The sequence below is a fragment of the Rhinopithecus bieti genome, unplaced genomic scaffold (genome assembly GCF_001698545.2).
Source record: "Rhinopithecus bieti isolate Rb0 unplaced genomic scaffold, ASM169854v2 scaffold_759, whole genome shotgun sequence".
NCBI classification, from domain to species: Eukaryota; Metazoa; Chordata; class Mammalia; order Primates; family Cercopithecidae; genus Rhinopithecus; species Rhinopithecus bieti.
In genome coordinates, this window is record NW_016803631.1 from 1,608,129 (window position 1) to 1,634,679 (window position 26,551).

At 42.7% G+C, this 26,551-nt stretch overlaps 1 protein-coding gene across 4 annotated transcripts in view; it reads left to right on the forward strand.

The window, feature by feature from the left end:
* Positions 1–26,551, forward strand: part of HGD (homogentisate 1,2-dioxygenase) — a 55,299-nt gene that overhangs the window by 17,677 nt on the left and 11,071 nt on the right. For 2 of the 4 annotated variants that reach the window (XM_017891293.1, XM_017891280.1), the window contains exons 5-11: positions 12,250–12,303; positions 14,028–14,119; positions 17,465–17,499; positions 18,324–18,403; positions 18,968–19,067; positions 20,882–21,006; positions 23,606–23,710. In XM_017891293.1, coding sequence (XP_017746782.1) covers positions 12,250–12,303; positions 14,028–14,119; positions 17,465–17,499; positions 18,324–18,403; positions 18,968–19,067; positions 20,882–21,006; positions 23,606–23,710 — 591 coding nt within the window. Of the gene's footprint in view, positions 1–12,249; positions 12,310–14,027; positions 14,120–17,464; positions 17,500–18,323; positions 18,404–18,967; positions 19,068–20,881; positions 21,007–23,605; positions 23,711–26,551 lie in introns of all 4 variants that reach the window. The other 2 variants (XM_017891285.1, XM_017891271.1) reach the window with 1 other exon arrangement.

A 26,551-nucleotide genomic window follows, 5' to 3' on the forward strand; every position in this document is an offset into this window, starting at 1 on the left:
ATGTTTTGGGTTCTTTCAAGCCTTTTCTTTTTGTACATATATGTAAATAAATAAGTCCTAGGGTCCCTTGTAGCCAGTAACCAAAAGTAATTTAAAATAATATCTGGCCAGGCACAGTGACTCATGCCGGTAATCCCAACACTTTGGGAGGCCAAGATGAGAGGTTCTCTTGAGTCCAGGAGTTTGAGACCAGCCCTGGCAACATAGCAAGACCCTGGCTCTACAAAAAAGTGAAAAAAAGTAGATGAGCATGGTGGCAAGCACCGGTAGTCCCAGACACTCAGGAGGCTGAGGTGGGAGGACTGCTGGAGCCTGGGAGGTCAGGGCTGTGGTGAGCCCTGTTCATGCCAATGCACTCCAGCCTGGGCAACAGTGTGAAACTGTATGAGAAAGAAAGAAGAAAGGAAGGGAAGGGGCAGGGGAGGGAGGGGGAGGGGAGGGGAGGGGAGGGGGCGGCAGGGGGAGGGGACGGGAGGGGGAGGGGAGGGGAGGGAAATCTTTACTTGCTTTTCCTGAAAACATTAAAGAGTATCCAATATATGACCCACAGCAACACTTTTAAAATCCCCTTTTCCAGTTTTCCCAGACCCCAACCCTCTCACATCTGTCTTCTCTCACCTCACCTCTCACCTTCCCCAAACTCTTCATGCCTTGTTAGCATTGATTGTTGACTTCTGTCTTCCTCCCTGTACATTCTGCCTCAAGAAAATGATACCTGCACTATAGATCTCCTATCCCCTTTGGCTGGGAGACACACACACACATAACACTGACCTCCATGGCAATATTAGAGTTCAAGGGACTCCAGTGAGAATAGGCAAATCTGAATTTCCTGTAGAGATCAGGGAAGGGAAGAGGAAGAGGCTGTGAATACACTTATAATAGTGCTTTTTTAAAACAATATCAGTTATATATATATTTACTATAATTAAGCTCATGGTGTAAAGCAGTTTTAAATTGTTTTTATTTAAATATCATATTTTGCACCTTCTTCCATGTCTTTTAAACTTCTTGAGTGTAGATAATTTTGATATTATATTAAAATCCAATAAATGTTTATAAAACAATTCCTATATTGTGAGATATTTGAATTTTTTCCATTTTTGCAATTATGTAGTAAATCCACGCTAAATATAATCCTTTTCTCCTCAACATCCCAGCCTGGAACAACTGACCTCCTTCTTTTCTTCCTGAATCTCTTTTTTTCCCTGGGTTCCATGACATTGCATGATTCCTAAACCTGCAAAATAAGTGGCCTTCAAGGTCTTGAACTAGACTCTTGGTATAGTTTGACTGTGTTCCCACCCAAATCTCATCTTGAATTCTCACGTGTTATGGTAGGGACCTGGTGGGAGGTAGTCTATCTGCACAAGCTCTCTCTTTGCCTGCTGCCATCCATGTGAGACATGACTTTCTCCTCCTTGCCTTCTGCCATGATTGTGAGGCTTCCCCAGCCACTTAATTGGAACTGTAAGTCCAATTAAACCTCTTTCCTTTATAAATTACTCCGTCTCGGGAATGTCTTTATCAGCAGGGTGAAAATGGACTAATACAACTCTCACCTCCCCCTTGTCATCATCTCCCCTCTGAGAGAAGCGGAAGTACTTACTCTCTCGCTTCTCCTCCTCTTCCTTACTGTCTTTCTTATCCTCCGCTTTTCTTCTCTTTCTCATCAGCCCAACCTTTCCCTTCCCCTCTGTATTTGTCTACTAGAGCTATCATAACAAAAAGATACTGAGTGGCTTAAGCAAAAGAGATTTATTTTCTAACCGTTCTGGATTCCAAGATTGAGGTATCAGCAGGGTTGCTTTCTTCCGAGGCCTCTCTCATTGGCTTGTATCTTCTCCTTTGCTCCTCCCATCATCTTCCTTCTGTGTCTATAGCCAAATTTCCTCTTCTTACAAGGACAGCAATCATATCAGATTAGGGTCCACTCTAGTGACCTCATTTTGATTTAATTATTCCTGTAAAGACTCCATCTCCAAATAAAGTCACATTCTGAAATACAGGGGGTTAGGACTTCAACATATGAATTTGGAGGAGGAGCACAATCTAGCCCATAATTCTCTCCTTCTGCTTCTTTTTCCCCTCCAAATATCAACTAAGGATTCCCATTCTTTTGGATTCTCTTTGCCTTAGAGATGAAGGGATAGTTGTTGTTGATAAGAAATAACCAAGTGGGACGTACTAACAGGAGGAACTCCTTTAGCAATAGAGGATTTTGCTAGCTCACTACACTGAATCAGGTGCCAAGTCCACAGAATGGTGATGCCTGAGTATACATAAGAGTTACCAGGGGACTTGTTGAAAATGTAGATTCCTCAGTCTTGCTCCTCAGAGATCCTAGTTCAGTAGGTCTGAAGTGGTACTCAGGAGTCTCCCCAGATGATTCCCATGCAGGTTGGTGCTGGACCACACTTTATGAAATTCTGCTGTAGAGTGTGCTTTCAGGATCTCTCTGGTTCCTTTTTTCTTTTCCTACCTCCACCTGGTTCAGACCTCATTTCTTCTTATCTAGACTATTATAATGACCTTCTACCCGATTCATATGTGTTCCCCTGCCTATCCCACACTGTGCTGCCAGAATCAGCATGCTAAAGTATCATCTCAAAAATCTTTAAATCTAACTACCACCCACCCCCTCCACTGCCCAGCCAATCCAGTGCAGGCTTCCAAGATAAGAGATCAAGAGCTCTGATTCACTGTCACAGACTTTCAGACTCTCCACTCCCTTCCATGTCCCCTACCTATCAGTCACACTAAACCATCGTCATTCCAGGACAACTCCCTAAGTTCTCCTGCCTTCATGCTGGATGCTCTTTTATCTACCTGGGATTTCCTGTTCTTTCTTCACAAATATTCACCCATCTAAATCCCACTCATGATTTATGATTCATTTTAAGTAATACTTTCTTCATTACGCCCTTTCAATTTCTCAGAGTATTTAAGGTTCTATGGCTCTATCATCTTCATCTGATCTGCAGTATCCAGTACATGGCTTCTTCCAAATAGAATCGCAAGTATTTGTTGAATTTACTCCCTAACAGTTCAGATCCTATCATTCTGTAAATAAACTAGATTGCATTTCTCTAAATTCAATCAGTGGTGTGTTCCAGCATTGCAGTGCACATTCCCCTGCTCAACCCTTTTGGACAGCTTGCTAGCTCTTTCTACAGTTCATCTCCATCAACTTACATTTCACTTCTTGCAAAGATATTGGAGCTGTCTGCAAACCAGATGATTTCATTGCTTATATCTCTTATTTTCCATATATAAGAATGTTAAATAGGCCCTGTGCCAGGACTTATTCCTGAGAGAACATTTCTATTTACGTTTCTCTTCCAAAGTTATTTGCACTGATCCACTTCCTTGTTTTTCTATCATGAGGTTTTCACATTTCCAGGATCTTCTGTAATGGATTCCCTGAGGGAAGAGACAATGTCATGTTCACCTCCAGCATCGAGCATAAAATGCAGCACACAGAGAGGTTCAATAAATATTGTTTGAAAGAATTAATATAAGGGGATTAGACAAGAATGTTGACCCTGAAGGACCTAACCAGGGTTGGTGTCCCAGGAATCAGACTGGCCAGGGTGATTCAGCACTGGAGGAACAGTAAACAAAGGTCAGTTTGGAAGACCAGGTACAAGACCATTAAAAGGAGGGAAAGCTTGGGTTTAGGAGCCAAGGAGATCAGGAATAATTTGGGAAACAGGTCAAGACAGGCTAAGATCAAAGTGCTCAGGGTGTAGGTTAGTAAGAGGGGCTGAGAAAGTGTTGGCATCAGTTCTTAGTAGAGAAAATTTAACTGTTCTAAACCATCAGTTTTTTCACTTCTAAAATAGTGATAATAATCATAGGTAGCCTCAGAGAATTGTTGTGAGAATTAAATGTCATCCAACAAATATTTATTGAGTGACTATTATGTTCTATACACTGTGCTAGGTGCTAGGTAATGGATTTAAAGCTCTTAGGTTTATATTCAAGGGCAAAGTCAAATGAGAATCCAAGTTTTTATCCTTGATGGTTCATCTTCATTTGTAGCCTCATGAAAGACTTTTGTTTTGTTTTGTTTGGTTTGGTTTGGTTTTTTGAGACAGAGCCTTGCTCTGTCACCCAGGCTGGAGTGCAGTGGTGTGATCTCAGCTCACTGCAACCTCCTCCTCTTGGGTTCAAGCGATTCTCCTGCCTCAGCCTCCCAAGTAGCTGAGATTACAGGTGCCCACCACCATGCCCGGCTAATTTTTGTATTTTTAGTAGAGACATGGTTTTACCATGTTGGCCAGGCTGGTCTTGAACTCCTTACCTCAGGTGATCTGCCCGCCTTGGTCTCCCAAAGTGCTGGGATTACAGGCGTGAACCACCTCACTTGGCCTGAAAGACTTTTAGAAATCTAAATTACAGTGACTTGGATCCTCCTTACCTATACTCTTGCCTATCGCCTCAAAGAACTCCAGTGGATCAACCAAAACCTGATTTCTCTCCACATAATTCATGCTACTTTTGTTTCCTCAAATTTCCAAAGTTTCTGAAGAATTCAAGTGAGCCACTGTTTTATTTTAATCATTCCTATCTTTCTTAGTCTGGACTGAAACTCACCACCACAAATTACCCTGGATCTCTCTGCTAACAACTATTTATACATTGTATTAGTCCATTCTGTTATAAAGAAATTCCTGAGACTGGGTAACTTACAAAGAAAGGAGGCGCATAGTTTTATAGGGTGTACAGGAAGCATAGTGGCTTCTGCTTCTGAGAGGGGCCTCAGGATGCTTCTGATCATAGTGGCAAAGCATCTCAGATGGCAGGAGCAGGAGCAAGACAGAGAGGAGGGAGGTGCTACACACTTTTAAATGACCATATCTCATGAGAACTCACTGTCAGGAGAACAGCACCAAAAGGATGGTGCTAAGCCATTTGTGAGAAATCCACCCCCATTATGCAACCACCTCCCCCACTCTCTCTTGGTCCTGCTTTCATCATACGAGATGCTTCATTCCCTCTTTGCCTTCTGCCATGATTGAAAGCTTCCTGGGCCTCTCCAGAAGCAGAAGCTGCTATGTTTCATGTACAGCCTGCAGAACTATGAGCGAAGCAAACCTCTTTTCTTTACAAATTACTCAGTTTCAGGTCTTTCTTTATAGCAGTGCAAGAACGAACTAACAAAGAAAATTGGTACCAAGGAGTGGGACATTGCTATCAAGATACCTGAAAATGTGGACTTGACTTTGGAACTGGGTAACTGGCAGAGGTTGGAGGAGTGTGGAGGGCTCAGAAGACAGGAAGATGAAGGATAGTTTGGAACTTCCTAGAGACTTGTTAAATTGTTGAAACAAAAATGCCAATAGTGATATGAACAATAAAGTCCAGGCCAAGGAAATCTCAGATGAAAATGAGGAACTTACTAGGAACTAGAACAAAGGTCACTTTTGTTTTGCCTTAGCAAAGAACTTGACTGCATTGTGCTCCTGCCCTAGGGATCTGTGGAACTCTGAACTTGAGAATGATGATTTAAGGTGTCTGGTAGAAGAAATTTCTAAGCAGAAAAGCATTCAAGATGTGACCAGGCTGCTTCTAACAGCCTATGCCCACATGCATAAGCAAATAAGTGGCCTGAAGTTGGAACTTACATTTAAAAATAAATTTAGATTTGAACTTATGTTTAAATTTTAACATGTATTTAAAGGGAAGTGAGTGTAAAAGTTTGGAAATTTTGCAGCCTGGCCATTCGGGAGAAGATTTCAAACAGGCTGCAGAAATTTACATAAATAAAATGAGCTAAATGCTGATAGCCAAGACAATGTGGGAAAGGCCTCAAAGGCATTTCACAGACCTTTGGGGCAGTTCCTCCCATTACAGACCCAGAGACCTAGGAGGGAAGAATGATTTTGTGGGCCAGGCCCAGGGCTTTGCTACCCTGCATAACCTCAGGACACTGTTTCCTGCATCCCAGCTGCTCCAGCTCTCCTGTGGCTCAAAGGGACCCAAGTACTGCTTCAAAGGGTGCAAGCCATAAACCTTGGTAGCTTCCATGTGGTGTTAAGACTGCAGGTGCACAGGATACAAGAGTTAAGGCTTGAGAGCCCCCAACTAGATTTTGGAGGATGTACAGAAAAACTTAAATGTTCAGGCAGAAGCCTCCTACAGGGGCGGAGTGCTCACAGAGAACCTCTACTAGGGCAGTGTGGAGGGGAAATGTGGGGTTGGAGCTTCCACACAGAGTTCCCACTGGGGCACTGCCTAGTGGAGCTATGAGAAGAGGGCTACCATCCTCTAGACTCCAGAAAGGTAGATCCATCCACAGATTGCACCATGCACCTGGAAAAGCCATAGGCACTCAGTGGCAGCCCATGAGAGCAGCTGCAGGTGCTGAACCCTGCAAAGCCACCTGAGTGGAGCTGCCCAAGGCCTTGGGAGCCCACCCCTCATGCCAGTGTACCCTGGTTGTGGACATGAGATCAAAGGAGATTTTTTTGGAGCTTTAAAATTTAATGACTTCCCTGCTGTGTTTCAGACATGCATGGAGCCTGTAGACTCTTTGTTTTGGCCAATTTCTCCCTTTGGGAATGGGAGTATTTACCTAATGTCTATACCCCCATTGTATTTTGGAAGTAACTAACTTATTTTATATTTTACAGGCTCATAGGTGGAAGGGACTTAACTTGTCTCGGATGAGACTTTGGACATTTGAGTTAATGCTAGAATGAGTTAAGACTTTTGGGCACGGCTGGGAAGGCATGGTTATATTTTGACATGTAAGAAGGACAGAAGATTTGGGAGGAGCCAAGGGCAGAATAATATGGTTTGGATCTGTGTTCCCACCCAAATTTCATATCAAATTGTAATCCCTAATGCTGGAGGTGCGGCCTGGCAGGAGGTGATCACATCTTGGGGGCAGTTTCTCAAGAATGGTTTAGCGCCATCCGTGTTGGTACTGTCCTAATGCTAGTGAGTGAGTTCTCATGAGGTCTGCTCATTTAAAAGTGTGCGGCACCTCCCACCTCTCTCTCTCTCTCTCTTTCTCTCTCTCTCTCTCTCTCTCTCTCCCCCCTCTCTTTCTCACTCCTGTTCCCGCAATGTAAGCCATGCCTGCTCCTGCTTCACGTTCTGTCATGATTGTACATTTCCTGAGGCCTCCTCAGAAGCTGAGCAGATGCCAGCATCATGCTTCCTGTACAGTCTGAAGAACCGTGAGCCAATTAAACCTCTTTTCTTTATAAATTACCCAGTATCAGGTATTTCTTTATAGCAATGTGAGAACAGACTAATATGTACATTATGATGACTATTTCACCTAGAAGTTACTTCAAAATTCTCAGATAGGTGGTACTGACTTCTAATGATATGTCTGTCTATCCTCAGCCAGTGTTGTTGAGAGTACTCAGGTCATCCAATCTAGTTGAGTCCATGGGAAATTTGGAGGGAATCTCAGTAAATTAAAGAATCACAGTTTTGAAAGGGATACTTGGATCATCTAGTTCAACTCCCAGTATTCTAACTGGAAATACTTACGTTAATTATCTAATATTTCCTTTTCATTTCTGAGCATGAATTTTGAATCTTGATCATCAAATGTTGACACCAATTCTGTCTTCCTCTTTGGTAATCTTAAATAATTTTTAATTCTAACTTTGGACACCCTTAAAGATGCTTTCAAATTATTTTTGACCACCTCATTTCTAGCAAGTAAAAGTTTATCTTCCAATAGAACTCATAGAATACAGTTGTAAAATATGTGAAGCAATAATATAACTAAAAGGATAAATAGACATATCCACAATTTTAGTTGGAGACTTCAACACCCCTCTCTCAACTGTTGATAGAACAATTGAACAGAAAGTCAGAAAAGATATAGAAGTGATCTACAGAAGTAGCAGGATTGGAAAAAAGTTTTTTTAAAAAAGAAAAGATATGGAAGTGATGATTTCACACATGTATGAAGAACTGACATTTTAAAAATCACCTTTGGACTTTTAGAAATATTTGGTTTTCTAGCTATTGCCTGAATGTTATTTTGACTTCCAAAAGATCTCACAGGTCAGGCACAGTGACTCATGCCTGTAATCCCAGCACTTTGGAAGGGCAAAGCAGGTGGATCACCTGAGGTCAGAAGTTCGAGACCAGCCTGGCCAACATGGTGAAACCTCGTCTCTACTACAAGTACAAAAACTAGCCGGGCGTGGTGGCATACACCTGTAGTCCCAGCTACTTAGGAGCCTGAGGCAGAAGAATCACTTGAACCCAGGAGATGAAGGTTACAGTGAGCCGATATCGCGCCACTGCACTCCAGTCTGGGTGACAGAGCGAGACTCCATCCCAGAAAAAAAAAAGATCTCAAAAATTTGCTTTAGTCTTGTTCTTAGCAATGTTCTTAGTGCCTTAGATTTTTTCATCTATTCAGTCATTCAACAAATATTAACGCCTACTATAATCAAGCCTTTTGCTTGGGTGTTACAATTAATTTTATTGTTTTTGAAATGTTTAATAAGTAAATTCTATATACAAGAAACTATTTAACAAGAGTATATAGTATAAATAAAATAAACTATTTTGAAAAGTTGTAAGACTATATTAGTCTGATCAAGCTGCCATAACAAAATACCACAGACTGGGTAGTGTAAACAACAGAAATGTATCTTCTTACCGTTCTGAAAACTGAGAATCCAAGTCCAAGGTTTTAGCAGGTTGATGTCTTGTGAGGGCTCCTTTTTGGTTTAAAGACAGTCCTTCTTACTGTATCCTCACATGGCCTATCCTCTGAGTGCATGCAGAGAGAGAGAGATCTCTTCTTCTTATAAGGCCATCAATCCTATCAGATTAGGGCCCCACATTTATGATATCTTTTAACCTTAAAACCCATCTCTAAACATAGTCACACTGGAGGTTAGGGCTTCAACACACAAATTTGGAAGAGGACACAATTTAGCCCGTAACAAGGACTAAATCAGTCAGCAAGCATCCTTTACTTCTTTCAGAGGTTCTTCTCTGGAGAGAATTATGGAACTATAGTTCTCACCCAGCACCCTGTTGTTATATGTAAGAAGAAAACAAAATTTGGAGAGAGAAAATAGCTTTCCTAAAGATCACAGAGTAAATGGGAAGAGAGACAGTAGCAAAAACCAAGTCTTCAGTGCACTGTCCTTTTGGTTTGACCTAGGATCAGAGAGTTACTGCTCCACAGCATACAATGAAGCTGCAGCTGGCTTTAATAGATGTTTCTATCATGCACTCCATGGACTCTTCCTATTAATCCTCTGCTCAAATCTCCCTCCTCACACTTACCAAAATATAACATCAGAGCTCCAACCAAAATCTCTGCTTTCTCTTGTGAGTACTGAGTTTATTAGAACCACCTTGGGAATTTTATCATCCTTCATGATACAGGCCCAGTACGATCTGAATATAGACTCTGCATAATCTTCTGCCATCAGGGCCAACAGATAAATGACTCCTCTCCGTATACCATCTCTGTCATTTGGTGGGGATCATTTTTTGCATTAGAGAAGGTTCATCAAGCTTGTTGCTTCTTCCAGATTGTGGGCCTATTGAAGGTATGCTCTCCTCAATATGAAATGTAGTTGCATTTTCATCCACCACTCCAGGTTCTCTCTTCTCATGACTTGAGAGCTAATGTGCTACAGAAGACCTTGAAAAATGACCAGCTGAACTGGTCAACCCACCATTCTCTCTGACTCAGTCTTTTCCACTCAAAGAAAACAAACCCCTTCTCTGAGGGCCAGGACTTTGTTTCTATTCACAACAGGTTTGTTTGTTTGTTTGTTTGTTTGTTTTCTCTGAGAGTCTCACTCTGTTGCGCAAGCTGGAGTGCAATGGTGAGGTCTTGGGTCACTGCAACCTCCACCTCCTGGGTTCAGATGATTCTCTTGCCTCAGCCTCCCAAGTAGCTGGGATTATAGGTGCACACCACCAAACCCAGCTAATTTTTGTATTTTTAGTAGAGATGGGGTTTCACTCTGTTGGCCAGGTTTGTCTCAAACTCCTGACCTCGTGATCCACCCGCCTTGGCCTCCCAAAATGCTGTGATTACAGATATGAGCCACCACCCCTGGCCTTACCACAGGTATTTTAACATCAGGCAGATGTACAAAGGTATCGTCCCAGTACAACAAACCAGGCAGGAAATCCCCAGATACTGGGATTTCTCTTTCTCTTTCTCTCTCTCTCTCTCTCTCCCTCTCCCTCTCCCTCTCCTTTCTTTCCCCTTGCTCTTTCTTCTTTTTTCTTGGTCACTTTTTTCCTTAGATTTATAAATCCTTAGACTTGTACTAATTAATCATTCTTGCCATTTAGTAACTGGCATTGTCACTGCCACATATGGCCCAAGATGCTAGAATTTAGTTGATTGATCAGTTGGTTGGTTGGTTGACTGGGTGGACTTTTCTGAGTGTGATGCTTGGTTCATCAATACAAGAATCACAGAACCTCTGAATTGGGTGTGCTGATTCTTAAATCCTAGCTGCACATTAGAAGAACTTTTATAAAATATCTATGTCTGGGCCCTACCTTCACAGATTCTGATTTAATTTGGTCTTGGTCTCGAAGGCTCTCCATGTGATTCTCATGGGTGGCCAGGATTGAGAATCTCTGGATAGAGCTAAAAGATTACCCAGGCAACCATTGATCTGATACTTAAATCCCTTCTACTGGGAAATCCAGAAAGATGACTCTTTCTGGATTTTCTTTCTGAAACTAGGATTCTAGGTATTATAGTCTTCCTAACAATGTTCCTGAGTATAAATACTCTGTTACTATAGAAGGAAGCAGCAGGTAATGGTTAGTGGTAGACCAGAACTTCCCCTAAAAAATCCAGCAATGCTTAGCTGTGGCACTTCCTGATGTCAGAGAAATATCCTCCTAGGTCAGTGGTTCTCAACTGGGAGAAAATTTCCCCCCCAAATGATGTTTGGCAATGTCTGGAGACGTTTTTGGTTGACACAACCTGGTGGAATGCCACTGGAGCCTGGTGGAGACAGGCCATGGATGATGCTAAACATCCCACAATGCACAGAAAACCTCCCCACAACAAAGAATTATTTGGTGCAAACTGTCAGTAGTGCCAAGGTTGAGAAACCATTTCCTAGATCCTTGCCCTCAGGTCCCCCTATTACACCCCTAAGAGATACCATCCTTAATGAAATTAGTCCTAAAGCATTTCCTTCTTTCTGAAGCATGATTTCAGCACTGTTTCCCAAATCAACATTTTACATCCTTTTTAAGTATCTTAGAATGTAACCATCCTGCTTTGCTTTTAAGAAATGAAGGCTGCCGCCTGACTGTTTATATCAGAGAGGTAGAGTAATCCCAGGGCTGCCTTTTCCACTTGCTGTTTCCTTTCCCATCTGGCTGCCTCCATGAAATACAGAATGAACTGAGCCCTATGACCTGATGGAGGTCCTGCCATGCCCACCTTGACCAGATGCTGCAGCCATTGGAGCTAGTCCTCAGGGTGCAGGTCGCTCCATGAAATGTGGCAGCTGGACTTATCAGCTGCCAGCCTGGCTAAGTCAGGCCTGCCGCCAGGTTGATTAATAAGCGCTGGGCTGACACTTCAAGAAGGGCCTAAACCTGCTGATTTTCCTCCCCTCTTCCTTAGATCATTTCATTGTTAAATTAAAGATTGTTGTGATTTAAACTGAACTGTCAGGCAGCCTAGGGACAAACGTGGGGTTTGGTAAAGCAGCTGAACCTGGTACTGCATTTACCAAATCAGATCTCAGCTGGGTGCTCTTTCGTTCTCTTAAAAAAGTAATTTAGAACTCTAAGGGCTTGAAGTAGAAGTAGAACCTTCCCCTGCAGTGTCAGGAGCCCACACAGAGAGGCTGGCATGACAGGAAAGGGACCTGATTATAAATAGCATGAAAAGCAGCATCAGTCAAAACTCACTGATGTGCCTGAGCAAAATGTTAAAAGAAACAAATAGCTTCTAAAAGAGGAAGCAATGGTTTTCTTTTGTTTTTATAATTTAAAGTGCTAAGGAACAAAAGCAGTTTATATTCATTTAGTTTTAAACACACACAAGCGCATGTGCACGTGCACAAATAACATACACACTAACAGATTCCCTTTAAGGAAATGATGGATAATCATTTTAAAATAACAAAATCACAAGTAGAGCCTCACAGAGGGGGTAGCTGTCCTTTCTTTTCTATGTAATTGATGCTATTTATTTAGAAGGTCTATGGTTTACCCTTATGAAGTAATTTTTCTGTATGTGTATTTTTTTTCCAGCTTAGATGGAAACCATTTGAGATTCCAAAAGCATCTCAGAAGAAAGTAGACTTTGTGAGTGTAAGTCAGTCCCATCCACAGCCTTCCTACTGCTCTCCTCTCTTCTGTGGTGAGAGAGCCAACCATTTGCAGGCTGAATGCCAGGCAGAAGCAGCCCTATCAGGAGGCAGCAGAGACAAAACCACCTGCGTATGCTTTGGGGGCTGGCAGAGGGATGTCTTACTTACAGAAACCATATGGCCCCTGACACCAAAGGGTATTCATGAACTATTTATATCTCAGAAAGGTCAATGGCAATTGAACATTTTCCTACTTAAGCTCCTTTCTTTTGGCTAGAACGGGGGCTTTTAATCATTTTGCTCGCTTTGATAGTCTGATGATGTCTTTGTTTATGAATGTATAAAATAAATTATATAAAATTACAAAGAAGCTCATGATATTGAAATATAATGATAAAAATACTATTAAAAGCAAATTTGATTTGGTTTATAGTCATTCATATGCTTTCTTGGTAATGTGCTAAATCATAATATCTATGGAAAACATCTAATAATTATGGTATGAGATAAATATATTTTGAGGAATCTATAACGACTATAATGTGATATCCATGACTTTTATCATTGATAAAGTTACAAGCGCCTCTAATACCACTGTGATTTGTTGCCTACATTCATGTTAGTTGAAGGAAATGATAAATTTCACTCAGAGATTAGCAGAAGTAAATATAAAATATTTCCCATCCAAGTTCATGATCTCCCTGAAGTAGATGCTTGGGCTAGAATGGCGTCAATTCAGCATGGCAACTCTAGTTAGTACAATGCTGATTGGAAGCTCTGTTTGGTAGTTATAGGTCCCGGGAGTATTGGAATAACTGCCCAGAGCAAAGAGTGTCTTGGGGAGAGGAGAAAGGAGCTCTAAAGAAGTGGGACTCAAAGAGACCAGTGGAGGGTTCTGCAGACCAGCCTCAGCCCATGGCTTACTTAGGGACAGTCCAAGTGCCCAGCCACAGGACAAATTGTTGGAAACATCTTGAAGTTCTCATCTTTAGTAAATGCTCCAAACCCTGCGTAGACTCACTTAAATACACCCTAAACTTACAAATTGAGTTAAAATACAAAATGATACCCCCATCTCCTTTCTTGTGTGAATTGTAGCTATCTGGAGGAACAGAGCTCCCTCCTTTTGGCTTTCTATCTGCAGGTTTGAGGCTGAGGGCTCTTTTGAGAAAACCCATGTGTTAAGGTTTCTTGCACTGTGGATCATCTGGTCACACAGCAGAGAGAATTACAGTCTGTCAGAATGCAGTCCTCTGCCCTGTTCCAGAGAGATTAGGCTGACCCTATTCATAAGCAGAGGGCTGCCCATAGTGGAATGTACTTGAGGGGCATTAACTGGTCCCTGATGCTGCAGCCTTCCTCCCCAAGCCTCCTAGATGCCTGATGGTACCTCCAACAGAATCTCTTCTTCCAGTTGATGTCAAGCATCAAATTGATAAAATACCAAGTAATGAACTGATGCTCTGTAAATTCTTCTGATATAGCCACTGAGACAATCCAGATTTAGGCCATGGCTGGAGACTAGGGTAAACCACAAACTACCAAACATGAGTCAGTAATTCAGGCTCCTCAGAGGCTGCCTGGATTCCAAATGTCCCACTGGTCCCAAAGGGAAGACCCTAGTAGAAATGTACCTCATGACCCTCAGGGACCAGCGGAAGGGCTGCCTCTTGGGCATCATTCACATTAACCTTTCCCTCTTCTGTGGCTCTCTCCCAGGGCCTGCACACCTTGTGTGGAGCTGGAGACATAAAGTCTAACAATGGGCTTGCTATCCACATTTTCCTCTGCAATACCTCCATGGAGAACAGGTAAGTGGCTCAGTTCTAGGGCAGGACATGCCCATCTTCTAAGGGCTGTTGGCCAGAAGGCAAACTCCAGGTTTCACTCTTCTGAAGTCACATATACACATACGTAGTTATTTTTGTTATTGGTTTTTCCTCAAGGCAATATTGATATATATTTATTGACAATGATAATGAATGAGACAAAAGGCATTTATCTTGACTGATATCCGTGATATAAACAAGAACATCACATAACAATGTAAACAGAAAAGGGAGGATGGAGCCCTGGAATGCAGGAGTAGATCGAAAGGCGTTTTGACTTTGAGTCCAAATATCCTTTTGTTGTTGTTGTTGTTTAATATTTCAAGGATTTTTCTGAGCCAAATATGAGTGACCAATGGACACAGCCGTGAGGAGATCCTGAGAACATGTGCCCAAGATGATTGGGCTACAGCTTGGTTTTATACATTTTAGGGAGGCATAAGACATCAATCAACACATATAAGGTGTACATCAGATCCAAACTGTGGTATTTTGTTTTGTTTTGTTTTGTTTTGTTTTGTTTTGTTTTGAGATGGGGTCTTTCTCTGTCACCCAGGCTGGAGTGCAGTGACGCGATCTCGGCTCATGGCAAGCTCCACCTACCGGGTTCACCCCATTCTCCTGCCTCAGTCTCCCGAGTAGTTGGAACTACAGGCGCCCGCCACTACGCCCGGCTAATGTTTTGTATTTTAGTAGAGAGGGGTTTCACTGTGTTAGCCAGGATGGTCTCTATCTTCTGACCTCGTGATCCACCTGCCTCGGCCTCCCAAAGTGCTGGGATTACAGGAGTGAGCCACCGCGCCCGGCCCAAACTGTGGTTTTTATCTCAGTAGAAAAGTAATAGCAGATTTAAAGCAGGCAGAAAAGAAAACAGAGAAATAGAGAACTTAGAAACTCTGTAGTTGCAGGTTGACCTTTGGGCTCTGAATGATACAATTTTCCCATCGGTTTAAAATGTGCACAACAGACTGTAATTGGTAACCAGCTGGAGTACTAGAAACGCTGGCATGCTCTTGAACTTTTCCATTTTACGCAAACACTTGCAAGTAGAGGCACCTTTCTCCTTGTCTTTCCTCATTCTTAGATTATTTGTGTACCCGGTTTTTTTTTTTTTTGGAACTGAGCTGTGGCCTAGGGGTTTTTTGGGTGGTGGATTGGTGTACTGTTTGTAGGCAGGACTCCACAGTGTTTCACTGCTGAGTCGTCTCCACCCTCTTACCTGTCTTAGTTTCTCTCTCCAGAGATCTAGCACCTCTGACAGGCCTCAAAATGCCAACTGGTCAGCTCTTATACACGTTTCCGGGACAAATCTTTTTAAACTATTTTGGGGGGGGTCCCTGTAGGGCCACTGCACATCACAAGGGATGAATCCCCCAGACACTGCAACTCAGCTCCTAGTCACCCAGGGTGCCTTTCAGCTGGGAGGAACAAAATGCCCTTTCTCTTCAGAGCTGAGGAGCTCAGTCTCTCATTTATGTACAAAAATGACAGTCACGCGAATGTGCAGGCAAGCCAGTTGTGCTAAATTTTGGGAGAAAAAACAATGGAGAAGACCGTTTAGAATGCACCTCCAAACTGGAAACCAAACATGGTACCCAAAAGGGGGTCATTCTTGTTGTCTTTAGAAAAAGACAATGGAGTCCGGCCACAGTGACTCACGCCTGTAATCCCAGCACTTTGAGAGGCCGAGGTGGGCAGATCACGAGGTCAAGAACTTGAGACCAGCTTGGCCAATATAGTGAAACCCCATCTCTACTAAATATACAAAAAATGAGCCAGGCGTGGTGGCGGGCACCTGTAATCCCAGCTACTCAGGAGGCTGAGGAAGGAGAATTGCTTGAACCTGGGAGCCAGAGGTTGCAGTGAGCTGAGATCATGCCATTACACTCCAGGCCGGACAGTGTGAGACTCCATCTAAGAAGAAGAAGGAGAGGGAGAGGGAGAGGGAGAGGAGGAAGAGGAGGAAGAGGAGGAGGAGGAGGGGGAAGGGGAAGGGGAAGGGGAAGGAGAAGAAGAAAGAAGAAGAAGAAGAGGAAGGGGGGGAAGGGGAAGGGGAGGAAGAGGAGGAGGAGGAGCAGGAGGGGGAGGAGGAGGAGGAGGAGGAGGAAAGAAGAAAGAAGAGGAAGAAGAAAACAATGGAGAAAATCATTTAGAACGCACCTGTGAACTAGAATCAGGAACCTAAATGAGAACTTCCTAGGAGGAAAAAATCAAGAACTGTCAACGAAACAGGGCTCAGGAGGACTTAGTTCCATCAGAGGAGAAGCCCAAAGTTGAAGGTGCTTTCAATGGGTCCCTGCTGGTACCTTATCTCTGAGTTCAGGCAACTCCTTAAGGGTTCTGAGTCTTCTCTGAGGCCCAATTTGTCCAGGTGCCAAATTATTGTCGACAAAAGTAGTCGAACTTTTAATATGTAAAATATTTGAATTGATGTATTCTGAGCCAAATATGAGTGACCAGTGACCCATGACCCAGCCCTCAGGAGATCCTGAGAACATGTGCCTTTGAACATCCTTAATTTCTAAGATTCCCCAGGGCTGTTCTTGAGTCCCAGGTCACACTGTGTGAGTTTCCTTTAGGACCACCTGTTGGTAGCAGGCTACCCGACTTTGGCTTCAGCTAATAGTTCTGTGTAAGCTTAAAGTTCCTAAGTAGAGGAACTTATATACTGGCTTTGCAAAACAAAGTATGCAAATGGCATTCTTGCCTTATTATACACTACCTCTGGAACTGGACCATTTGTGTCCAAAGCCCAATGGCGATTTGTGAGCCATGAATCAGGGACAAGATCACAGCCCTATGACAAGGCTCTGGAGGCCTCTCTTTGGGTCAAATTTCATATCAGCCCACCTCCACTCTCTCCACTTGAGCCATACTGGGCTTCATTCACTTCTTTCAACCTGCCACGTGCCCTCCTCCTTCTAAGCATTTGCACTTGCTGTTCCTTCTGCCTGGAGCATTCTTTCCTTTCTCCAAGCCCTCACCTAGATAACACCTTCAGATCTCAGGTCAAATGTGTCCCTTCTTTGAAGAAGCCTTTGCTGATTCTTCAAACTAACCAAGTCCCTATTCTTTCATTCCCTTGAAATTGATTTTCACAGGATCACTACTGTCTGCAGTGATATTGTTCTGTAATTACTTGATTGCTCTCTGACTCCCCACTAGACTCTAAGTTCCACAAGGGCAGAGCCTGGGTCATTTTGCTCCCCATTTTATACCCAGCTCTGAGCTTGGTACATAGGCACTAAACAATGATTTGTGTTATGAAGTAATTTGTCTAGATAATGTTAGAAATGAAAATCACAAGAATTACTCTATATATTTCAGATGCTTTTACAATTCAGATGGGGACTTCTTGATTGGTGAGTTCTGAAGACTTCAGACCTCCTCACTGTTAATTGACCCCTAACTACAAGCTGCTTTCTAATTTTATGCACATTATTTTCCTTCATTCTCCAATCTGTCTTATTTCATTTAGTGCAATCCAGAGACTGAGGTCTAGAGGCCACAGGTGGTCTGGAAAAGATTTCTAGTGTACCTCAAAGCTCCTACTCTATTTCCTTGTCTCTCTGTCTTTGCCCTTCCCTTCTGGACCTTTCTGATGTGGGAGACCTGGGCAGCTGAAAAGAAATGAAGACTAATACTAACAGGATTAACTTATTAAGGTAACTGTATTTGCCTTCAAACTCACTCAGTAAAAGCCCATTTATCATTAGTAACTGCAATTTAAATTCAAATTTTCATGAGACCATCTAAAATGTAAAGTCTATCAGAGATTGTTCTGGTCTGCCTATTATATTTGATGGTTTTTTTAGTATCAATATTTTGGAATCAATTTTGGTGTATATGTTACACAAGCAAACGTCAGCCTTTCACTGGAACTATCAGAAATGGGTGATTTTCCATACTATTTCTGCTACCCCTTTTTGGCCATGTCACAAAATTGTGCATATACAAGTTTCTTGCCTGGTGACCAAAAAAGCAGAGTCATTGTTTTATTCACATTCTTCTAGATAGGAAAATAGCTAATCTAAGTTGTCAGAATTTATCTTTTTCCCCAAGAGACTCAAGAAAGCTCTTTTCATTTGGAATGAAAAAGCAAATGCAGCCTTAAGCCTTTCCTGTTCATGAAATGGTTATCACACCAAAAGAATTGCTCACCACTGCCCTGTCTTTTTTTGTTCAGTTCCCCAGAAAGGGAACCTTCTCATTTACACCGAGTTTGGCAAGATGCTTGTACAGCCCAATGAGATCTGCGTCATTCAGGTTGGTGATGTGTCCCCTTCTCTTCCCTGCCTCTCACTAATTTGGGAGCAGTCAGATGTTTCAGCTGCTGCTATTTCCAACTCTAAAATTACTCTGTCATGTCTGGGCAACGAGAAGGGAATTTGAGTTATGCAGAAGGTTCCATGTGCTGAAGAGTAAGCAAGCTCAGGTGCCTGCTTTGTTTTAATTATAGCACATAATTCTAAAACAAAGACCACTTGTCACTGCACTTTCCTAAATATTTACATACACTCTGGATAAGGCCCTGTTCCCACTAATGGCAGTAGAGGCAGTGAAGGTGGACATTTTTTTTTAAATGTGGCTAAATCAGGCTTCCGTTATCTCTGCACCCAATGAGAGGGTAGACTAGAATTGGCTTGGGTCAATATGTGATTAGGATTTAAGTTTTTCTTTTTAACTCATGTTTGCTCTGGTAACCTCCCAAGCAGCTCAATAAACCAGAGCTTTACTTTTGCATTTGGGACAGGCTATGGCTCTGGGCAGCTTCTTTATAACTACAGCTGTGATTTCAGAAGGCTCACCAGTGTCTGCTTTCCATTCCAGAGAGGAATGCGGTTCAGCATAGATGTCTTTGAGGAGACCAGGGGCTACCTCTTGGAGGTCTACGGTGTCCACTTTGAGTTACCTGACCTTGGACCAATTGGTAAATCTTCATTGCAAGCCTCTAAGCCTCGCTTGAGATGTAGGACACAGATAATTGCATGAAAGTTAAACATCCTTCTCCCTTCACTGTCTCACTCAAACTTCCACTTTTCTCTCCAAATTCTTCTCTAGACCAAGGGTCTGCCAGAAAATATGTGCAGAACAGAAAGCAACCCAAACCAATCCATTATAAATCTCTCTAGAATAGTATATAGGCATTGGAGATAAAGGCAGCATGTAATAGATTTCTGGTTGCATAGTGTGTACAGGAATGAATATAGAAGTTTGGGTTACTGTGGGCTAGGGTTGCCAAAAACAGCTCCACAGAAGAGATGAGAATTTGACTAATTCTTTATGAAAAGTTGAGGAGAGTAAAGAGGAAAGGGAACAGCTTTGCAAAAGCATACAAGTGAGAATGAGCTTTGTGATTACGAGGAAGATCTTTTTGTCAAGTCAGTGAGATTTTAATGGATTGGTTTGGGTTGCTTTTGTTTTGTATATTGTAAGACTATAAAGTAGGAAGGCCATAAAAACTCCCTGGGCTGTATTCCTATGGAAAGGAGGGATGGACTGGGTGACACAGAGTCTACAAACCTCTGTGTACACCCCACCAAATCCGCACACTTAGCAGTCAAAAAAGTACGTAACTCAGTGCTATGAAGGATCTAGAAACCACACTCCAGGAGGCAGATCAAAACATTCAAAAGTGAACCAAGGTCCCCCCAGCCCCCATTCTTCTGGCAAGCTGGAGGAAGTGAAAATGTTAGGAGGGGTTCTCAAACTGTCTCTTGGAGTGAAAGGAGTGACTGGGAAAATTGGCCCTTGGTTTCCTCTTTGGTCACATCTCCCAGTTCTTCCCTTCCTTGTCAACAGCTTTTTAGAGCAAACAGGGACAGGCCAGTGTGTGCCTTCTGGTCAACTCCCCTGAGGAATCCAAATATGCAGAGGAAGGTGGGAGGCAGCAAGAGGCAGCTGGAGCCGTGGTGGGCCGTCTGTCATCCTGTTCACCGCCCACTCTTCCCACTCTGCTCTGGCTTCCTGCTGCTCTATAGTCAGCATAGCCTCCAGGTTGCATGGAACATGTACCCTCTGGAAAATATCTATAATTTGCTAACCAGCCGGGGGCTTATTTTTTTTAACCCCAGGAGCTGGAAATGGTAAAACACTCCTCAGCTGGCTCCTGTCAGAGTTACATTGTTTTTGCATGTACGTTTTCATGTTTGCTCTTTTGATTTATTTTCTTTCTCTGGAGGAAACACTCACTCCTAACCAAAGGTAAGCAGGCAGGTCCTAAATACTTCTTCCTGAGTGGCAGACAGGGTTTTTCAGGCTGGAGAGCAGTTTTCAGACTTGGAATCTGAATTCTAAGGAGAGAGGCATGCCTTAGGCAACAGCGTGTAACCCTTCCTATCTGAGATCAAGGACTGTCATGAGTTCTAGAGTATTCAAGCGTTCCTTCAAAAGAAAAAGTTCTGGAGTTCTATCAGATATTCCCTTTTCCTCTTTTCAGGTCTCTTTCTCTTTTCCCTTCCCCTCACCTGTAGTGATAAGGTAATGCATATAAGGTGGTTTTGTCAACCAGAGTCACTCCACAACCTTAGAAGGTAATGCTGGTTTTTGTGAATTTTTTTCTGACCAGATTCCTTGGGTCTTCCTAAAAGGTACCAGACTGGAAATCCAGTGAATCTTTGAGCAATGAAAACAATTTGTGGAGTGGCTCTTGACATGAAAGAAAGCCTTTCTCTTCATGCAACCATGGGCATCTTTCCTATGTTTTGGAAGTTTCTAAAAGACTTTTGGGTTACTGTGTTCTAGGGGCCAATGGCTTGGCCAATCCTCGTGATTTCTTGATACCCGTTGCCTGGTATGAGGATCGCCAAGTACCAGGTGGTTACACTGTCATTAATAAATACCAGGGCAAGCTGTTTGCTGCCAAACAGGTAAAGTAAGAGGGTTGGCAGGCAGGGGAGGAAATGAAGAGTGATTGAGCACTTACTGATTGCCAAGGCGAGTATTAGAAACTTTACATATATCCTTTCATTGTTATCATACCACTATGGCACTACAGATAAAGCAAATAGTTCTAGTAGTCAATGGTATCTTCATAGTCATGAAAAAGGCCAGTGATGATAAATAATTTACCAACTTCACAGTAAGTGGCAGAACCAGCATTTGAACCCATATCTGTCTGACTCCAAAGGCTGTGCCCTTTCTACTCACCAAGCAATGAAAATCTTAGCAATATGTAGGTCTCTATAAATGGTATGGAAAACATAATATATGGGCAGCATAATATGTTCTGAAAAGGAAATGAGTTAACAGATCAACCAAGATTTATACTGTCCAATACCACCCTATTTCAAATACAAGCAATTCTACAAAACAAGTAGAATTCAGTTAATTAGCTTGGCTTAGTTTGTACCACCAGGCTGGCAAATTCAGGACACAAGCAAAGGCACAGATATTAATGAATAATAATAACAACAATGTAATATGGACTCTATAACATATTATGAAATATACTGAATATATATTAGAATAAAATAATCATATAATAAGAAGAACCCAAAGATCTCTTCTGTTTAGCATTATTTCCTTATATTGTCCAAGTTATGTTATTCTTCTCAGGCAACATCTAGAGATAATGCCAACCAGCTGAGGCCAACCAGTGTGGCACTTAAAACTAACCCTTGAAGCAGACACATTGTTATTTTCATTTTCTCTGGGTCAGGGTCTCTCAAAATTCCGGGGCTATTTGCATCAGAAACCCTCAAGGAGACTTGTTTAAAATGCAGATCCTAGGCCGGGAGCGGTGGCTCACCCCTGTAATCCCAGCACTTTGGGAGGCCGAAGCAGATGGATCATCTGTGGTCGGGAGTTCAACACCAGCCTGGCCAACATGGCAAAACCCTGTCTCTACTAAAATACAAAAATTAGCCAGATGTGGTGGTGCACACCTGTAATCCCAGCTACTTGGGAGGCTGAGGCAGGAGAATCGCTTGAACCCAGGAGGCAGAGGTTGCAGTGAGCCAAGATCACGCCATTGCACTCCAGCCTGGGCAACAGAGCAAGACTCCCTCTCAAAAAAAAAAAAAAAAAAAGCAGATCCTCAGATACTACTCTAGCCTTGCAAAAAATGATAAGCTCTGGAGACGGGACATGGAAACCTACATTCATTTTAAGCATGTTCCCCAGATCATTGTTTACATACAATTGTTAAAGAACCACAATTCTAGAACCAGCCAGTATCTCCTCCAGAAAGGTTTGCACTTTCCAGGTAGACCCTGTGCTGGTTATTCTCTGTGTGAGTCCCCACTGATCCATTCTCCCTCTTGCCATGATCTGTGTCCTGGAAGGTTAACTGTATCACCCGGGCTCCCTAGCCAGCTGGCTTCTGTTGGGTTCAACCCACAGGAAACTGCAAGGCAGGAGAAAAGACAAATTGGGAGATTTCTTCCCCTGCTTCCTCCCTGTTTAGGACTGTGTTTCTGGCAGTAGCTGCATCCCCCATATGACCTCAGTTCCTGTTGGACAGCCCTAGTGGTATGCTGGAGCTGATTCATAGTGACTTGCAAAAGCTGATATGCACACTTCTGTCCAACTCTGTATTCAGTGATGTCATATTGCTAGCTGGAAAATCATCATGGTGAGACTATATCCACCTTAAAAATCAGTAAACACTATATGTCAATGCTTTATATATTTTTTCAGAGTGCTAGTTGTTAAATATTTACCAGCACACCACTGGGTAGCACCCTTCTTTATAGTCCTAGCTCTTGCTGAAGTACTATAACAGTATTTCCCTCCTTATTCCACATGCCCAGGAATGGCAGTGTCTTCCCACTATTGCTAGGCTCAGATACCTCAACACTTCTAGTCATTCCGGTTAACCCTAACCATGCCTCTATGAGTAGTGCCTTCATTAAAATCTTTAGAGCTTTCAGACCCATAGATACAGAAGGGACCACCTTCCTATAGCAGAACACTGATCCTCTTCTACACCAGGACAGGACCAAGAAGTATTATGTTAGGATTGCTCTGAAATCTCAAGTCCTTGGAGTGGGAACTTTTAGAGGCCTTCTCCCCTCTCCTGGACTCACCAACCCAGGCACTGTGTCTATTGCAAGTTCCTCTAGGCTGAAATTACCTGGAGAAGTATCACAGCAGGTACTCTCTGCTCCAGGAAACAGAAGGTAGCCCAGATTGTTTGAGAATTGCTGACATCTACAGATCCTCACAGTTAGGTTAAAAATTGTTGAAAAGGCACTACTTGGAGAATGTGCTGTGCTTCTGCTGCATTTGTGATCAGAAGGCAGCTGCAGCTTATGAACCAGAAAAATAGGGTTAGTGGCTAAGTAGAGGGTGTGTGGAGCAACCACAAAATGATTCAGGGTTGTACTTCTCCCAAAGGACAGTAAAATTAAATCAAGAACAAAATCAAATCAAAAGAAGAGAGAGGTATGCCCAGTACATATTGTGGGATCACAGCTACAAAAGCATTAGATGGTAAAATCATCCTTTCCTGCTTTTTGTAATTAGGATGTCTCCCCATTCAATGTTGTGGCCTGGCACGGGAATTATACACCCTACAAGTACAACCTGAAGAATTTCATGGTTATCAACTCAGTGGCCTTTGACCATGCAGTAAGTCTGAACCCTGTAGGGGCACTGGGGTGAGGCAACACTTTGGTGGGAGGGGTCCACAGTAGACTCCTGACATTTACAGATCTAACATTTCCAGTGTCATCGTTGGAAGCCCTAGATATAGTCATTTGTCTTATGGTGAAGGAGTAAATAATATAGCTAGTAGGGGAGCCAAGCCAGATACTCAACATTCCCCTGTGAACACAGCTTCATTCTCTACAGGACATTCGTGATACTCTGACTTGTGTTTGCCAAACTAAGTGGATAAACAGTTTCTTTCTGGAAAATTTATCCCCCAAAACAACCACGTGGTAATGTCGGTGGTAGAATGAGGAGAAAGGAACTTTGTGAATTTGAAGAAGTCTCTGACCTCACAACTCTCAAGAGTCTCCTCTACGATCTCTGACTTCTCACCCCAGTGCCTTCACTCCTGGCTGTATTTGGCAGTGACAGAACGAACAGCCCACTTGTAAAGTTACTCATAACATTCAGTGCTTGAGTTTCAACCAAAGAAATTCTAGAGCATGAACTTGGTCGTATTTTCCACTCAGTTAGGGGGCCACAAATAGGTGTCTGGTCTACAGTGCAGGCTCCCAAGACCCTACATTCTTAATAAAGTGATGGTTCTGAGATCCGGGGGTGGGGGGCAGTTCATTCTGCAGCCCACTTCATAAGAGATGAACTTAATCCACAGGCTGGAAGGATGATTAGAGCAGAAGTCAGAGACTCAGAGGCAAAAGGATCATCCTGAGCTAGTTCAGTTTATCTCTGGGGGGACAAAACTACCTCTCCGAACAGCAGCAACTCTTAATAAAAGCAAAGGGGAAAAGAAAAGTGAGATATCAGACCCCAAACAAACAGCACGAGAAAGGATCCTGAGACACTGATAAAGTTTGATTTGCTGCTTCACTACCTTTGCTGCTTCACCACCTTTGCTGCTTCACTACCTTTGCTACTTCACCACCTTTGCTGCTTCACCACCTTTGCTGCTTCACTACCTTTGCTTGAATAGTTTAGACCATTTCCCACAACAGATGCAGAAATGTCAGTGCTCACAGCAATAAGTGTTGGGTTTATTTTTATTTGAATTTACACAGGTGCAATCTTCTCTGTATTGCTGCTATAATTATTTTTCCAAAATTCAGTTCTGATCATGCTACCACTGTACTCATTAGAAAGCCTTTGCAAGTTTCCCATGGCTTAGGATTAAGTCTGAGCTCTGAAGCGTGGTGTTTGATGCTCTTCACCATCTGTCCCTGGACTCATTTTCCAGTATCACCTCTTGTTCCTCTCCCTTCTGTCAATGCACTGGGGTTTTAGCCTTATCTCCTCTTAACATAATCTCTGTGCACTTTCATGTGTTTTCTGTGATTAAAATGTCATTTCTCTTCCTTCCCACTTCCTCAGTCCTTCCTCCCTCCCTCCCTTTTTCTCCCATCCCCCCTACCTTCCTTCCTCCCTCCCTCCCTTTTTCTCCCATCCCCCCTACCTTCCTTCCTTCCTTTCTTTTCTTTTTTTTTTTTTTAACTTTTATTTTAGATTCAAGGGTACATGTGTAGGTTTCTCCGCTCTCTCTCTCTCTCTTTTAAACTTTTATTTTAGGTTCAAGGGTACATGTGCTCCTTCCTTCTTTCCCTCCTTCCTTCCCTTCTCTCTCTCTTTCTCTCTCTCTCTCTTTTTCTCTCTCTTTTTCTTTCTTTCTGTTCATTCTTGAATACTTACCTCAAATGTCACCTCCTCTTTGAAGCCCTCTTTGACCCTTTCAGGTAGAATTAACTGCCCAGCCGCCACCGCCCAGTTAATGCTAAAGAAGCAGGAAATCGATCCCCATGATCTTTGAATCTCCAGACTCTTGCATCGCATCTGAAAGGGAACATGATTGTTGATTTCAATTAAATTGAATCTCAAACTTTTCACTAAATAATTCTGAAGATTTTTCAAAAGTATAATCTCGTCCCTCAACCTATTCCATCCTACGCTACCACTATGAAGACTAGTGACGTAAATGATGTGTTTTAGACCTGAAAGTCAAACAAAGGTAGGAAAGCAATGAACCACTTCTCAGACTTTTCTGCCAATGGATACAATCTGGAATCTCTGTGTTCTCCCAAAGAGGAGCACACCTACACCAAAACTTGGATTTTACTTTATTTCTATTTCCACTTCGCTCTGAGCATCTCTTCTGCCGCACATCTCAGCTCCAGTCAACTTGACCTGAGATTGAGAAGCAGGCACTATTGGTTCTCAGACCCACAGGGTAATAGGTTGCATATAATGTGGGCTCAGCAGGGTGAAAAAGCAGTTCAGAATCCTTTCAGCTGGTGTTAATTCATTTTGCCTCAAGCACAGCAAGAGGAAAAAGTCATATGAGTGATTACTGCACCTTGATGACAAGCCCAGACTTCTGTTGTTTGATCAGAAATTAGGCAGTCCCTTTGCAGCAACATGGATGCAGCTGGAAGCCATAATCCTAAGCAAATTAATGCAGCAATAGAAGACCAAATGCTGCATGTTCTCACTTATAAGTCGGAGCTAAATACTGAGCACCCCTGGACATAAATATAAGAAAAATAGACACTGGAGACTACTAGAAGGGGGAGGGTAGAAAGACTACCTGTTGGATATTATGCCCACTACCTGGGTGATGGGATCCTGTATTAGTCCATTTTCATACTGCTATGAAGAAATACCTGAGACTGGGTACTTTATAAAGAAAAAGGGGTTTAATGTATCCACAATTCCACACGGCTGGGGAGGCCTCACAATCATAGCAGAAGGCGAAGGAGGAGCAAAGCCATGTCTTATGTGGCAGTAATCAAGAGAGCATGTGTAGGGGAACTG